Genomic DNA, 13,567 nt, shown 5'->3' on the forward strand with positions numbered 1-13,567 from the left:
GGTAAATGTTACCAACAAATCTCTGTCATGCTTTCCTTGCCATCTTACTGAAAGCGTACTGCAAACTTTTCCAGAGCTCTCTTGAACTCATTAACAGTCGTAGTGAGCAGCTTAAGACACACATAGCACACTCATTTTTCATTTTTACACAAATACCTTGAAGTATATAGGATTCTCTTGTGTTTAGTAGTCTGTGATTTAGGAACTTTTGGGGCTCATTGAATACATTTATTTTCTTTCTTGGGTTATTTTGTCATCGGTGTCTTTTATCTCATAGTAAGTAGACAGGAGTTGACACCTTTCTGTGCTTGCTGGAGACATATTAGAAGGAAATAAAGAATAGAAACCCTTCCCTCTTATTCAGAAAGACAAATGTGGGCTATTATTTTGCAGTATCAGAGTTCATTCCAAGCACTTTCTGTCAGAAAATGCTGTTTTGATTGAGAACAATTAATATATTGATGGGATTTCAGGTCCAAAGGTACTGTACTGGTCATCTGCTCTGGCCTCAGCACTTCTCCACCTGGGTGGGGATAAATGACATTGAAATGTGGTTTATTGTATTGCATGTTACAAACTTTCCAATCATGCTTTTAATGTGAAGGGAAAATAGATTTTTTTCTCCTCAGTTTCATAGATTAAACAGGTCTTTTATCAGACTGTAAACATAATTTGTTCTTCGTTGGTCCATCAAGAATGAGCAAAAGGGCTGCTGCTCAGAGATTGTTTTTAGTGAATTACTTGATCAATAGTTTTGGATCTCAGGAAAATATTCTATTTAATTCAATTCTGGGATCCACTTTAATCTTCAAGGGTCAGCAGATACCACTTAGGTCAGTGGTGCAATGGTGTAAAAGGAGAAATGGACTGAATATCCAAGAGACATTTTTGATTACTTTAGGATTAGTACTTTGACATGAGATCCAGTTTTTTACCTTGAGCATTCACCGTGAGGCTGCTGAATTCATGGGTGTGGTGAGGTGCAACTAAAATAAGCCCACAGATAAACCAGTGAGAGAGTGTTGTTTTTTGCAGTCTTTCATTGTGCATAGACAAGAGTAAGAGAAGTAGATACGGAGATGTGAGGGGTCAAGGTCTCAGCCCCGCATTAGAAGGTAGATATCCTGATAGAAGGAGTCTTACCACCTCTGCTAGTCTTGGCTGTGCTTGTATCCTTGCCTGTGGTATTAAAATCTGGTAAGAGACTGCTGCCTCAGATTTAATCTACCTCAAAGACAGAAATTGAGTTTAACAATAAATTTGCTGGATGGATGCTCATGTAGAAGCTTAGACATTTCTGAGCTAACGCAGACTTTTATGTCAGATGTTTTAAGTCCCTGATGCAAAGAACACTATTCTACACTGTAGGAGAGTGAAGAAAGCAGGATTATAGGTGTCCTCTCTTGTCCTTAGTGCATTTGAAATCCTTCAGGGAATGTGACAAGCTGTCTTCTACAACTCTGCATGCCGAGACAGGTTTTTACGATGAGCCATGCAATCCTTCTTTTGCACTGGAATTTCACACAGGGGGAAGGAGGTGAACGTCATACATTCAGCCCTAAAAATGTTTGCCACATGAACTCGCCTTCATTTGAGTGACAGCAGGACAGAGGAAGCTTACAGCTGGAGTGTAGTTTTGTAATTGTTCTGTAGATTTTTAACACAGAAAAGGTCTCTGAAGCCTAAGTAACGTGGTATTTAATCTAGAAGGTCATATAGTCAGGCCATCAAGTTTTAGCTCCCAAAATTTCAGCCTAGTCTCCTGCTTGAGGGCAACGATGTGGATTCCGTTAGATAGCTGGATGGAACCCAAAGCTTGTTGAAATAACTGAAGAGTTTTCTGTATTTTCAATGGAGTAAGCCTGGTTTTAAAGTGCAGTTATTTGAATTCGTAAAACAGAGTTACTTTGCAGTATTTCCTTGATTATTGTTCTCCCTTAAGATTTTGAATTGTGAACATTTTTATGGCTCTGTACGATTCATATCTCACTTCATGGTGTCCCTCACAGACGGCTGCAGATGCTATTTATGTTTTACCTTTTTATTCGAACTGGAAATGTTTCAGTGACTTTCCAAATGTTCTGAGCTTGTCATTGGCAAAACCCACTTTACAGGCAGCAATGATTGAATACACATGTTATGGCTGCGCCTGGCTGGTCTAATGTATGTGTTTGTCATTTTTCCTTTCACCCTCAGCTTTATATTCAGGCCAGACGCCCTGAGAATCTGACCTTATCCATTGCCAGAGCAGCATACCACTCCCACCCGTTGTGGCTGCAAGGCGTGAACAGAGGAGCACCGTACCAGCAGTACCAGCCTGTCGTCATGCTCGAGCAGGCTTATATCATCCAGTGGGATGGCAGAGCACCTGAGGATGTTATCCTCTATCCAATCAACTTCAACAGGTACTGCCCTGCGTTGTTAGACAATGTTCTGTTTCCAAAATATCTGGAGCTTTAACAGTTTCCCAGTGTTCACAAGTGACTTTTCAAATTCACAATTTCTGAGTGTGAGGAAGCAAGGTGTTAATGGCTGGAAGTTACTGATGCAGAGAGATGCCTCTGCTTTCACTTGATTCCAGCTTTTTTTTTATGTGCAAAGACTTTTCTCTTTCCAGAAAGTTTTGAAGCAGGATCCAAGTAAATCCTGGCTGCTCGTCCCTGAAATTTCTCCAGAAGAGCTCTGGCTCTTGTTCACTTGTTTGTACTAGTTACTGCAGACGTAGTTTATCTCCCATATACATAAAGTGCAGAAATACATCAGAATATGCACAGAGTTTTGCATCTTCTGCAATCCAAATAGCACCACAGTCACTGTTTCTTTTTACATAAAAATTTGAAACATTAGGATTCAGTGCAGCTAAATTGTAGGCTGCACTGGATGTATTTCTTTGAGCCCCCCTTGGTTATTGATAGAAACACAGCACAATAAAAGGGCAGAGCTATGCAAATAAAGTCTTCTGTGGTTACACACAACCTAGTCATACAGGCTCAGGTTTGCAAAGAGAGTTTTAGGTAGTTGACACAGAATAAGGCAGAGGCACTGAGGATGTGAAGCAGCATGTAGCACTGGTAACTCTGGTGGGTTCCCAAGACCATCCAGTGTTATCCACCAAACCCCACACCCATCGCTGCTGTTCCAGCAGAGCATTGCTGCTGTGGTTTTAGCTAAGTAATTTTGGCAAAAGCTTGAGCTCTATTTGGTTCCTCTGAATTTTGGAGCAGAAGAAATTTGAGGGAAAATACTGTCCTCATTTCCCATTATTAGGCCTCATGGGAATGTGACTGAGAGGGGCAATGTTTCCTTTGCATACATACCTGTTACAGCAAGTGACATATACCCAGTCCTCTTGCTTTAAAGATGTAGTAGCTGTAGGGTCATGACCAAGTTGCTAGAGGATCAGTGTTTGGACACTGACTGTGTTTGGACACGGTACTGTCACAGAGGAATTATTAGAATTAAATCACTGTTTTCTGTATTAATATATCTCTGTGCACTTTAAGGAAGTAGAAAACCCATTAGTCACTTACAGACAAGCTGAGCTTTGCAGTTATTATCTGTCTTAAAATGATTAGCTATTTCCTTGCAATTGCAGAGTAAAGTTTTCTGCCAGGTAACTGGTGGTTACTCTATCACTGTGACAATTAATACTTGCCAAAGCTTTGGCCCGTGGTCTTCAAGCACAGATTCAAGTTTGAAGGCACCACTGATTTTTCAGGAAAACTCAGCTTTAAGTTTAGCTCTTATTGAAGCAGCAGCTTAACTACATTTTGCTGTTGAAAACCACAATGTGGTTGTGGTTCTCTTTGTCTTGTGTGAAAGCAGTTATTTGAACAGGGCAAAGGTTTGTAGATTTTTCTGATCCAGAAACAGTTGGCAAGGTGTTTGTTTCAAAGAGCTATAAACAAGAAATACACTGTAACAAAGGAAAACCACAGTTTAACTACATTTAATTCAGAGCATCTTGCTAAGAAATAATTGGGAATGAAAAGTGTGACTGTTCTGTATACACCTCAACTGCGCTGGATGCTCACTAATATGAGATTTAGGCTGATGCAATGGCAATAGTGAAATGTCCAGACTGTATGGAGAAATTAGATTCTTGTGGAAGAATGAAGGTATTGAGGTGAAAAAGAGGATTTAGGAGTTTGGAGGAAATAAGTGCCTGCCCAAGCAGATCCCCACACATTTTATCCCAATCATTTCTGGAATGGAAGACTCCTCAGAATGGAAGGATCCTCTGTGGAACCCAGAATAGTCAGAGTTAGAAAACCAGGGAAGACTTTTACCTGTCTCAAATGGCTTTATGTTTCGTTTGTTCTTTTTCAATCCAAACGATGGAATAATCTGCCAAAAACGAGCTCTTAATATAGTGACATCTGTGCAGCAGTATTCTAAGATTAGTAATTTCAGACATAGCCTTGAATGAACAATGTAACTATTTTTAATCTTGTCATTGTAAAATGATGGATGGATAATATCTTTGCAGCCGGACAGCTCTCATGCTTCTGGAGCGATTTGCTCTGTGCTGGCTAAAGAAAGGTCAGGGGGGAAATGAGGAATTTGACAAGGAGACGTGTACTAGGATTTGGATTTCTGTGGAGGTCAGGCATAGGACTGATGTTGGATACTTGCACGGTTAACACTTTCCTTGCCTCTGAAATACTGTAGAAAGACCCAATAGAAGTCATGCCAGTTCAGACACTGGAATGTCCAGATTCCTGGGGTGGGCAGGAGCTGGTCGGAATGAATTCCCATGACTCAGCTGAAATTGTCAGCACAGCTTTCTGTGAGCTGCCTATCTTGTCTGATGAGTTCTGAGACTCCACTCAGGTTTATTTACTTGACAGAGGCAGACCCCAGCTAGAGTATAGTCACTAAGAAGGTCTTTTCCTGTCATGGGTATCTGAAGGGTTGCTGCAGTGCTTGTGTCTTCCTCTGATTCAAGTTGTGTTTAGAGTAATTCTTCAGTGCCTTCACTTCTATCAAAACCAAACAAGATTGCTGTGTCTCCATGTGTCACCATTCGTGGCCACATGGTGCAAATGAGCTGTTTAACACATGGCAACCTTCCTTCCAGGGAGGGATGTACTTGTTTGAATCTGTCAGGGTGGCTGTATCATTGGCTGACTGATGGGTAAATATAAAGCTGTGGTGGAGACCCACAGCTGTGTCTTCAGGCTACTGGGGAACACTCATCTCATCAGAAATGCCTTTTTAAGCTATAGATAGGGTTGTCTGACTTGGAGTTTTCCTGTGAGGATGAGAAGGCAGCTGGGCATTGATACTTCTGGAAAGAGGTAATGCAGGACAAGTAACTTCTGGATGTTTTGGCAAGTGAACAGAAGGAGAGTGCTGTCTGGAATTTTAATGACCAGGAATAAAGTGTACTTCTGAACTAGTCCAGGTTTGCTGAGAACTGCTCTCATTGAGCATAAAGTGTGTGTGAAACCTTCATGAATGGAGACCCCAGACCCCTTTTCCCTGGGCTTCATCTCTGTGCTGGAGCAGTTTCTGTCCCCTCAGAGCTGTTTGTATGGTTTTTTTTCTTCTTCACAGAAATATGAGAAGTATCTCTAAGACTGAATTAAGGGCTTTCCTCAAAATTACTGTCCTGAAGCACAAGGGCTTATTGACATTACCAAGCTTGTTTTGAGAGTGGGGGAGATGATGGAGAACATTATTTGATTCTAAGTGCGTGCCTCACGTCAGGTGCAGGAAAACAGTACAGAGATTGGCACTTCATACACTAAGCAAAGTCAGAAATGAAATCCTTCAATTTAATGACCTAGGCTTTGTGCCTGTGAAAATTTTCTAATCACAAAAGACGCAAAGGCAAATACTATTATCAAAGGCACAGTGCTGTTCAGTAAATCAGCCAGACTGCTTTGTGCTATCAGCACATCTAAAGATAAGAATTAAATATCCTCAAAGCACATATCTGGAGTATGGAGTAATAAGTTGTGTTGTTGAATCAGCCTGAAAAGCAGTGGCAATTAGATTAAGCATTCCTTGGTTTTAATGAGCAGAGGCAAGTATCTCTATACTTGGTCTGTTAAGGCTCAGAGGGAAACGTTTTCCCTTATTAGGGCTCTCTGCTGTGGTTTGACAGAGAGAATTCAGATAAATGTGAACAGGGGATAGCATAAAGAGAGTAATTTTTGTAGGTAAATTGCCACAGCCCTGTGAGCAGAGGCTTTCCTTTGTACTGCACCTCTCCTGATAGAGCTGGCTCTGAGAACTGTGCAGGGCAGCCTTCCCCAGGCTCTCCTCGTTGGCACTCTCTTAACTCTACCTGGAGGGGTACAGTGAGGCTCATATATTGGCGTTATTTGGTGCTTTGTTGCAGGAGTTGGATTGTTATGACAGCTTTTAGAATAAAAAAAAAAAAGAAGAAGAAAGAAAATGACAGGGGGAATGCCAAATTTCCTGTCAACAGCAAGGGAAAGGGCAGATGCCCGTGTGCGTGCTCGGGCATGTGTCCAGCCATGCCCCAGCTGCGGGGTTTGCGCAGGGATGGGCACCAGTGCACTCCTCAGCTGGACTTCTGCACTAGGGCTTGTTGTCATATTCTACAGTGAATAATCTTCATTGCATGGAGATTCCAGAGCCTGGAACGAGCTTGTGTCTCAATTCTTCCTTATAAAATGTGAAGCCTTTTGGCGCTAGGTGATAGGAAGGTTCAAGGGGAGTCTGCAATGCATCCAAAAGTGGAGATTTCAGTGGAGGCAAACTCATGCAGCCCATGTCTGTGCTGAGACTCTGGGGGACTTGCTATATTTGTCAGAGTTGTGTAGGTAGGTGTTTTTCCTATGGCTTCTTATTCGATGCCAGTCTGATTCATACTTTCAACTCCTTGTCATTTTTGTGATTAAATTCCTTAGTGGTGATAAGGTCTGGAGGAAAGCAAAGATAACAAGACAAGGCTAGAATGTGCTTGTTGCAGACTTGCCCAGTTTGTGAATATTGCCTAGATTGTTTCTTTTTCAGATTAGTTCTAAATGAGCTTTTCCTCTTTCTTCCAAGATTGATACATGCACAGGAAGGCAAAATTAGTGTTTCAAAGCGGAGCTAACAGTTTAAGGCTGTGACTGCTTTCTTGCTCTTGTACATACATGAGTTCTGACCTCGATCCCCCAGATATGGATGTAATACAAGTAACACCAGCACTACTTCCAATAATAATAAGTAAAGTGCTACTTGGATTTCATAGCTTGCCCCTCCTGATAACATCTGTAATTCAGAGTTAATCAGCCACACAACACAGAAGTCAGCAGACAGATTTGCATTCCCTCCTGTCTATTTAAATCCCCACAGGTCGACCTGTGGGTGAAAGCCACAACTATTTTGTATTTTTTTTAATTAGAAAGAAACTGAAACATTTGCCAGAACACCAGGCTGCAGATTGCACCATTTAGTACAGCTTGGCCAAAGCAGGTGCTGGCATGGCCGTGCTGGAGTGATCCTAAAGCCCTGTCTTTGCCCTCCTGCCTGCATCCTTTGCTGCTCTCTGTCCTTTGCAGCTGGCCCCATGGCAGTGACAAGGTGACTCTGAGGAGAAACGTCCTTCCTGAACTGATCATTTTACAGCAATCTCAGCATCAGGCAGTCCACAGATGGCCATGGCAAACCAGGCTGCTTGCCACTTTGAAGCCTGGCACATGAAACCTGAAGTTTTTCTTGCTTTCACCCTTTTCCTGGCCCATGGAGTGGGGCTTGGGGCTCCTCGAGGCCACCAGCCTCTCCTGACCTGATGTACATCTGAGTCACAGCAGCAGGAAAATACAAAATACACAACAGTTCTTGGGAATGCATTAAAAAGATACAAATTGATTTGGGATGTGATTCCTCCATGAAAGCATGTAGGGTGGGGAAAAAAAGATAAGATGATGTACTGTATTCAAGTGCAGGAAGTTCTTATTTCTGCTTGAATACAATTGTCTGTGAGCCAAAAGCTGGCTGAGTCAGACCCTGATTTCATGAGTATCAACAGAAGTGTACCTCAGGGCAGGATCCCTTCTATGATTTGTTGAGCTTCACAAAGCAAAGATCATTCTGTTTGCCTAAGGAGGCAGATGGGAAACCCCCAAAATTTTGATTTGTATAAAGACATGATCTATGCTTTTGAATTTTTAATGGCATTTCCTAAGTGACAATGTTTAGGAAAGGCATTTAAATCCCAATGCACACAACTCTAGTTTGCTAAACAAATACCTAACTTGCTACTATCCTTAATAACAAGGTCCTGAAAAAAAGCTGCTGGATATTTGCTTGGTATCTATGTTTGTCATTGGAGGAGGGGGCTGGATGTGTTTAATGGACTTCAGTTGAAGGCAGATAATTAAAATCTAGAAAAAGAGAATGAGAGAGTTGGAGGGAGGTGGTGAGAAATGTGAGTTGAAAGAAAAGACCTTGAAGTGTGAGGAAGTGGTAAGGATGTGGCTCCTTGCAGCTCTTTCTCCACTCAGCACCTGTGAGATGTGTGGGTATTTCATGCTCCATTTTCCCCACCAGTGATGCTGGTTGGAGGAGAGATGGCTTGCCATGAAAGCAGATTCTCTGCCTGAGGAGGTTCAACCTGGTGCTGGGCAGGTTATTGTGAGTTTGGGAGATATTGGTTTCCATGTTATGACCAGGAAAGTTTCTAGTTCCTAGTTGTGTCACTCCCTTTGAAAGCTTGGCTCACATAGATACTGACCAAAATGTCAGAGGGTTGGTTTTTAAATAGGAATAATAACACTTGCTGGAGACTGACTCACTGAATGGAAGTCTCTTGGGTTTTTTTGAGCCCAAGGAAAAAAAATATGTAACTTTTAGTTGTACTTTGTGGCATTGCCTCATTAGCTTACCCCAGATTCTCATCAGTGAGATCAGGGTTTGGGCTGTGCTCTTCCATGGTCATCAGCTACATGACACACCATGTCACTACATGTGGTGGAGATATTTTCTACAATAATATTCATCAGCTTAGAAGTTCCCTTTGCTAAAATCTAGCTGGGATGGACATCCAGCATAGCCAGCAACCCCAGCACTAGATCATACCCATTTGCCCAGGACTGATATTCCATCTGATGTAGTCAAGGGGCATGGTCACTATATTGGACGAGTGTTACTTGTTCTCTCCCAGGCAGTGAGATCACAGACACACACTCGTTCTATGTTTGCTCCAACCAAATCTCATCTCCAAGTTACATGACTTACTTTACATCCCACCACTCACAGAAGCCTCCCCTCCTTTGCTTGCTTGATCATATTTCTCTGATTGGCTTTGCCTTTGGGAGCTTGGGGTTGAGCTGGAGGGGTGTTCTGATGGTTGTAAATGAGGTATGTGTGTATACGTGCAGATCTGTATCTACCATATGTCCAGGAACAGGAAACTTCTTGCCCACTCTTTTGCCTTTCTCTCATCCCTTTTTTTTTTCTTTTTTTTTGCTTTTGCTTATCCCAGGGAGCCTGCTCTTTGCCAAAATATAAGAACAGTTTTTTAACACTTTGTCTAATGTTTTTACTTCACCTGAAAGAGCCAGAACTGCAAAGGCCAATACCCTGGGTTAAAAAAACCCAACTTCTTGTGTTTGATTAATCCCTCCCTTTCCAAAAGGAAATAGTCTCGATACATTCATAAAAATGCATGATACTCATGGTGAGGATGGCTGAATGACAGTAACAGGGGGACAGAAGTGTCAGGTTTTATACATGCTGGTGTTGGCAGACCCTCAAAAATTTTCCAAGTGATGTTTGAAACTGTTAGGACCCACTCAACACTGACTGTTTGCTAGTGTGTATTTTGCTTTTCCCCTTCAAATGCCAATTATTTTGGGTTTGTTTTTTTTTTTGTAAAAACACATTGGAAAATGTTGACCTGATCAAGAAAAAGAATGAAAAAAAAGAAAGAAGAACATTTCTTATATATAAAATGAACTGAACCTTACCACGAGGAAAGGTTGTGAATACAGTTACTTAATTTGGGGGTGAAAATGTCTTTAAATAGCTCAGGTTAGTTTCTGATAGGTGTTAATGTGACTTTCACTTTAAAAGTCAGACTTTCCACCTGAGAATATTTTTATTTGTTTCTTTTGCAAGAAACTCCTAAGAACAAAAGTTAAAAACCAAGGCCCTGTGTATTGCTCCATGAGACAGCACTTTGTTGATAGCCTGACTTTCACCCCGTGTGTTTTAAATGACTTTTTTCCTCTTACACATAAAGACCAGCACAAAGAAATAACATCTAAAGCTACAGATGTTCCCACAGCATTCAGGCAAGGATTTTAAATTACTCTGAATTAATCAGCTCCAACCTACTATGAATTTAATGTTTTCTTTCCTTGCTAGCACTACGTGTGTCCCTAAGCCTTGGGGACACCCATGAAGACCCCAACTGATGTGCCAGTACTGAGAGAGGCAGAAAAAAAGATTTAGTGCCCTACAAAACATTTAGGCTGCTTCAAATTTTTCTTACTCTGCCTGCAGATATTCACCCCAGGGCAGAAGCTCGTAAACAAGACAGAATTCAGAGATTTAAGCAGAGAAATAAAGCAGGAGCCACTGTTTATTGACCACCTTGAAAAGGAGGAAGACCTCCTGTACTCAAGACCCAGAGTGGTGGTCCTTTGTTGCCAGTGCAGTGGCTGAGGAGGGCACATGCATATTTGTTTTACTTTGAACACAATGTGTAAGACATCCCATGCCTGATTACTGCTCATTGCCTGAGGTTGCATTTCTCCCTCAGTTTTGCAAAATGGCTGGAAAACAGGCACCTAACCCCATCCACTAGCCAGCTTCAAGACAGAGTCGTGTGGACTGTCCCACAGTAGTGCTGATGTTTCTTGCTTTGCTTTTCCTGGAGATGGTGGAGTCCAGTTCAGCCATGTAGGCAGATATTCTCTGAGAGAAATTGTCTGTTCTTGGCTTGGATAGACATACACTTTCCTGGGTGAAAAACTGGTTAGATGGTTGAGTCCAAAGAGTTGTGGTCAATAGAGTGAAATCCATTTGGCAGCCGTTCACGAGTGGTGTCCCCCAGGGCTCAGTACTGGAGCCACTCCTGTTTAACATCTTTGAGAGATGAGTGGACGTTGCACTTAGTGAAATGGTCTAGTGGTCGATAGGGCTGGGACAAAGGTTGGACTCAAGGATCTTAAAGGTCTCTTCCAGCCGAAACGATTCTATGATTCTATATTTGGGAGGATTTTGTACAAGCTGAAGAAACTGAACTGAAGTAAAGAACTATACAGGAAACTTTTAAAATACCACTAAATTTAAGAGAAAATAACCACTTTGTTCTTACCTATAATTACATAAAGGATAACTTCTAATACCTTCTCTTCCCACGTCTCCTCCCAGGCCCTTTGTTGTGGCAATGTATTTATTTCCATTTCTTCCTCTACAGACTCCAAAGTAGGTGCTTTTCATTTGATCTTTTCAATCTTGATATAATTTATTGCACTGTTTCACTCAGCTTGCTCACATGAACACTAGACTCTAGTACTCATATTCCCAAATGCCCCAGCAACCCAAGATGGTCACAGTTGTGGGTTTTTTCACACTTTTGGGATTTTTTTCCTTTCACCCTCCAATTTCCTTTTCTAGTCCCTTTCTCATTCCCTGAGGAGGTGGCAGTCAGTGTAGCACAGCACCAAAGCTGGTTCCCAGCATCTGAGGGAGATGACAAGCCCTTTTTGTGACGATGTCTTGAGGGGATGAAATGTGCTAATGCAATGCAAATCATCCTTATGAAACAGCCAAATGTTTTGGGACTCTGTCCTAGAAACATTCTGCAAATATGGCTCTGGTGCATTTCTTTCATTTCCTCTAGTCGGAGGCCAAATCATCTGAAAATATATCCGTTTTCTAGCTGATCTGTGTTATGACACAGCTGGAGTTGGTTAAAATCTAGAGGGCAGTATCTGGCTTAAGCTGACGGGCCTTTGTGTAGCTTTGATTTATTATTCTAGAACAGCCTGTCCCTTGTTCCATCCTGTAGATAGCTTTGTTTTGTTTTAACGAGAAAACCAGAAAAAAGACCGAAATAGCTTTGTGTTTGTGCTCACCCTGTGTAATGCAAAGTAGAGTTCTAGGTCCCAGATTTCTCCAAGCTGAAGCAATTTCGCCCATTTATTGCTCTGCAATCAGAGATGTGCAGTGGGTTATTTCAGGAGAGCCTTTGGAGAAACTTTGTCTTTCTGGGTTGTGAAAGATCCAGAAAGACAGCTGTTGAAGGTGATATTTGCCTTCCTCTGAGCCAAATTTATATTCCACATTTTTAACCAGGTAGTTGGAAGAATGTGTTTAAAGCTTGGATGGTTTTGGTGATATAAGCTAACCACAGCACTGGTTCAGGCACCATGGTGTGGCACACTGAGCCACTGCAGAGGGTGGAAAGGAAAAAAAATAATGAAACTTAGTGTCTTGGTATCATTTTTTTTCTTTTCAAGTGTAAACTTCTTGTGGCTTTCTGCTTTGCACAGCACAAGCGCATCCCACAGACAGGAAAGGGTGTCAAGATCTTTTGTGGAAGATCCTTCTCATCAGTATCTCAATTGGACTGTAGCTGCATCTTTTGGCTCTGAGTCTTGTAACAAAGCTTTCTAGTTTGGAGCCAGTGTTTTTTCTCCAAGAAGGCGGTGATGTGAATTGCAGGATAAAGGAAAGCCACGGGGCAATCATATTTTGTAAATATGCATGCTGGAATTGTGGTAGACAAGAGTTAAAAGATGATTTAACTTTACCCATAGTTATTCTAAACTGACGTTGAAGGAAGAGCCAGGGAAAGTGAGATTTTAAAGGAAACAATAATAATAAGCTTTGCTGTAAAGTGGAGGAAGCAGGTCTCTTTAGACTGTGGCTCTGGTTCAAGTCAGAGATTGCTTTCTAATTCCTGAATCTGTGCCCCTGGTGAAATGTCTGCTGGATGCCTGGTCCCTCTCCCGCAGCAGCTCTGGGTGAACTCAAACAAGTCCTGGTTGCCTCAGGAGACATAAATGGGTATGTGACTGGTTGTACCTCAGCCTTATGGGGCAAGGAAGAGAAGATCTCTGATTTTAAGCCATCCTGGCACCTGAATCAAAGTCCTCTGAGGTCAGCTGGGGTCGCTGGATCAGACCTTTGCAATAAGCAGTCGTTGTTTCCAGACAAAGCAAAAAAGTCAGTTTTTCTTTGGCTTTGAGGATTTGTTGCATGTTTTTAAAGGAGGAGGAGAACCTCAAAGGACATTTCTTTGTTTTCCCCTGAAGACTGTACTCTTGGCTTCAGACCGTCTCTCTTGTACTCAAGCCCTCAAATGCATTTTCTCTCTTTCCCCCTGCCTCCCCTTTTTACTGACAGAGGAGACTGGCTGCATGTTGCCCTCTGCTATCCCAGGGAAGCTGTTTTCCAGGTGGTGTCTGATATCTACCAGCGACGGACGGGGACGGTGCACAGTGTAAAGCATTACCTCGCTGCTCCCTCCCGGGCCAGTGCTCTCAACGGGACCGGCGAGCGCCTCTTCTACTTCGACAGAGCATCAGGGTGAGCCCTGCATTGCCCCTACCCAGGCAGCAAACCCTTGGGGATCTTTCTCTTATCTTCT

General features: G+C 42.2%; 2 protein-coding genes across 2 annotated transcripts in view; both read left to right on the forward strand.

Moving 5' to 3' along the window:
- The window catches only part of LOC104563832 (inactive cell surface hyaluronidase CEMIP2-like), a 54,897-nt gene that overhangs the window by 32,197 nt on the left and 9,133 nt on the right, over window positions 1-13,567 (forward strand). Inside the window, exons 18-19 of the mRNA XM_062000434.1 lie at window positions 2,197-2,405; window positions 13,324-13,506. Of these exons, the coding sequence (XP_061856418.1) occupies window positions 2,197-2,405; window positions 13,324-13,506 (392 nt within the window). The remainder of the gene's footprint in view (window positions 1-2,196; window positions 2,406-13,323; window positions 13,507-13,567) is intronic.
- The window catches only part of CEMIP (cell migration inducing hyaluronidase 1), a 114,190-nt gene that overhangs the window by 28,895 nt on the left and 71,728 nt on the right, over window positions 1-13,567 (forward strand). The gene's annotated exons all lie outside the window — the stretch shown is intronic.

Source organism: Colius striatus, chromosome 7 (genome assembly GCF_028858725.1).
Source record: "Colius striatus isolate bColStr4 chromosome 7, bColStr4.1.hap1, whole genome shotgun sequence".
Classification (NCBI taxonomy): domain Eukaryota; kingdom Metazoa; phylum Chordata; class Aves; order Coliiformes; family Coliidae; genus Colius; species Colius striatus.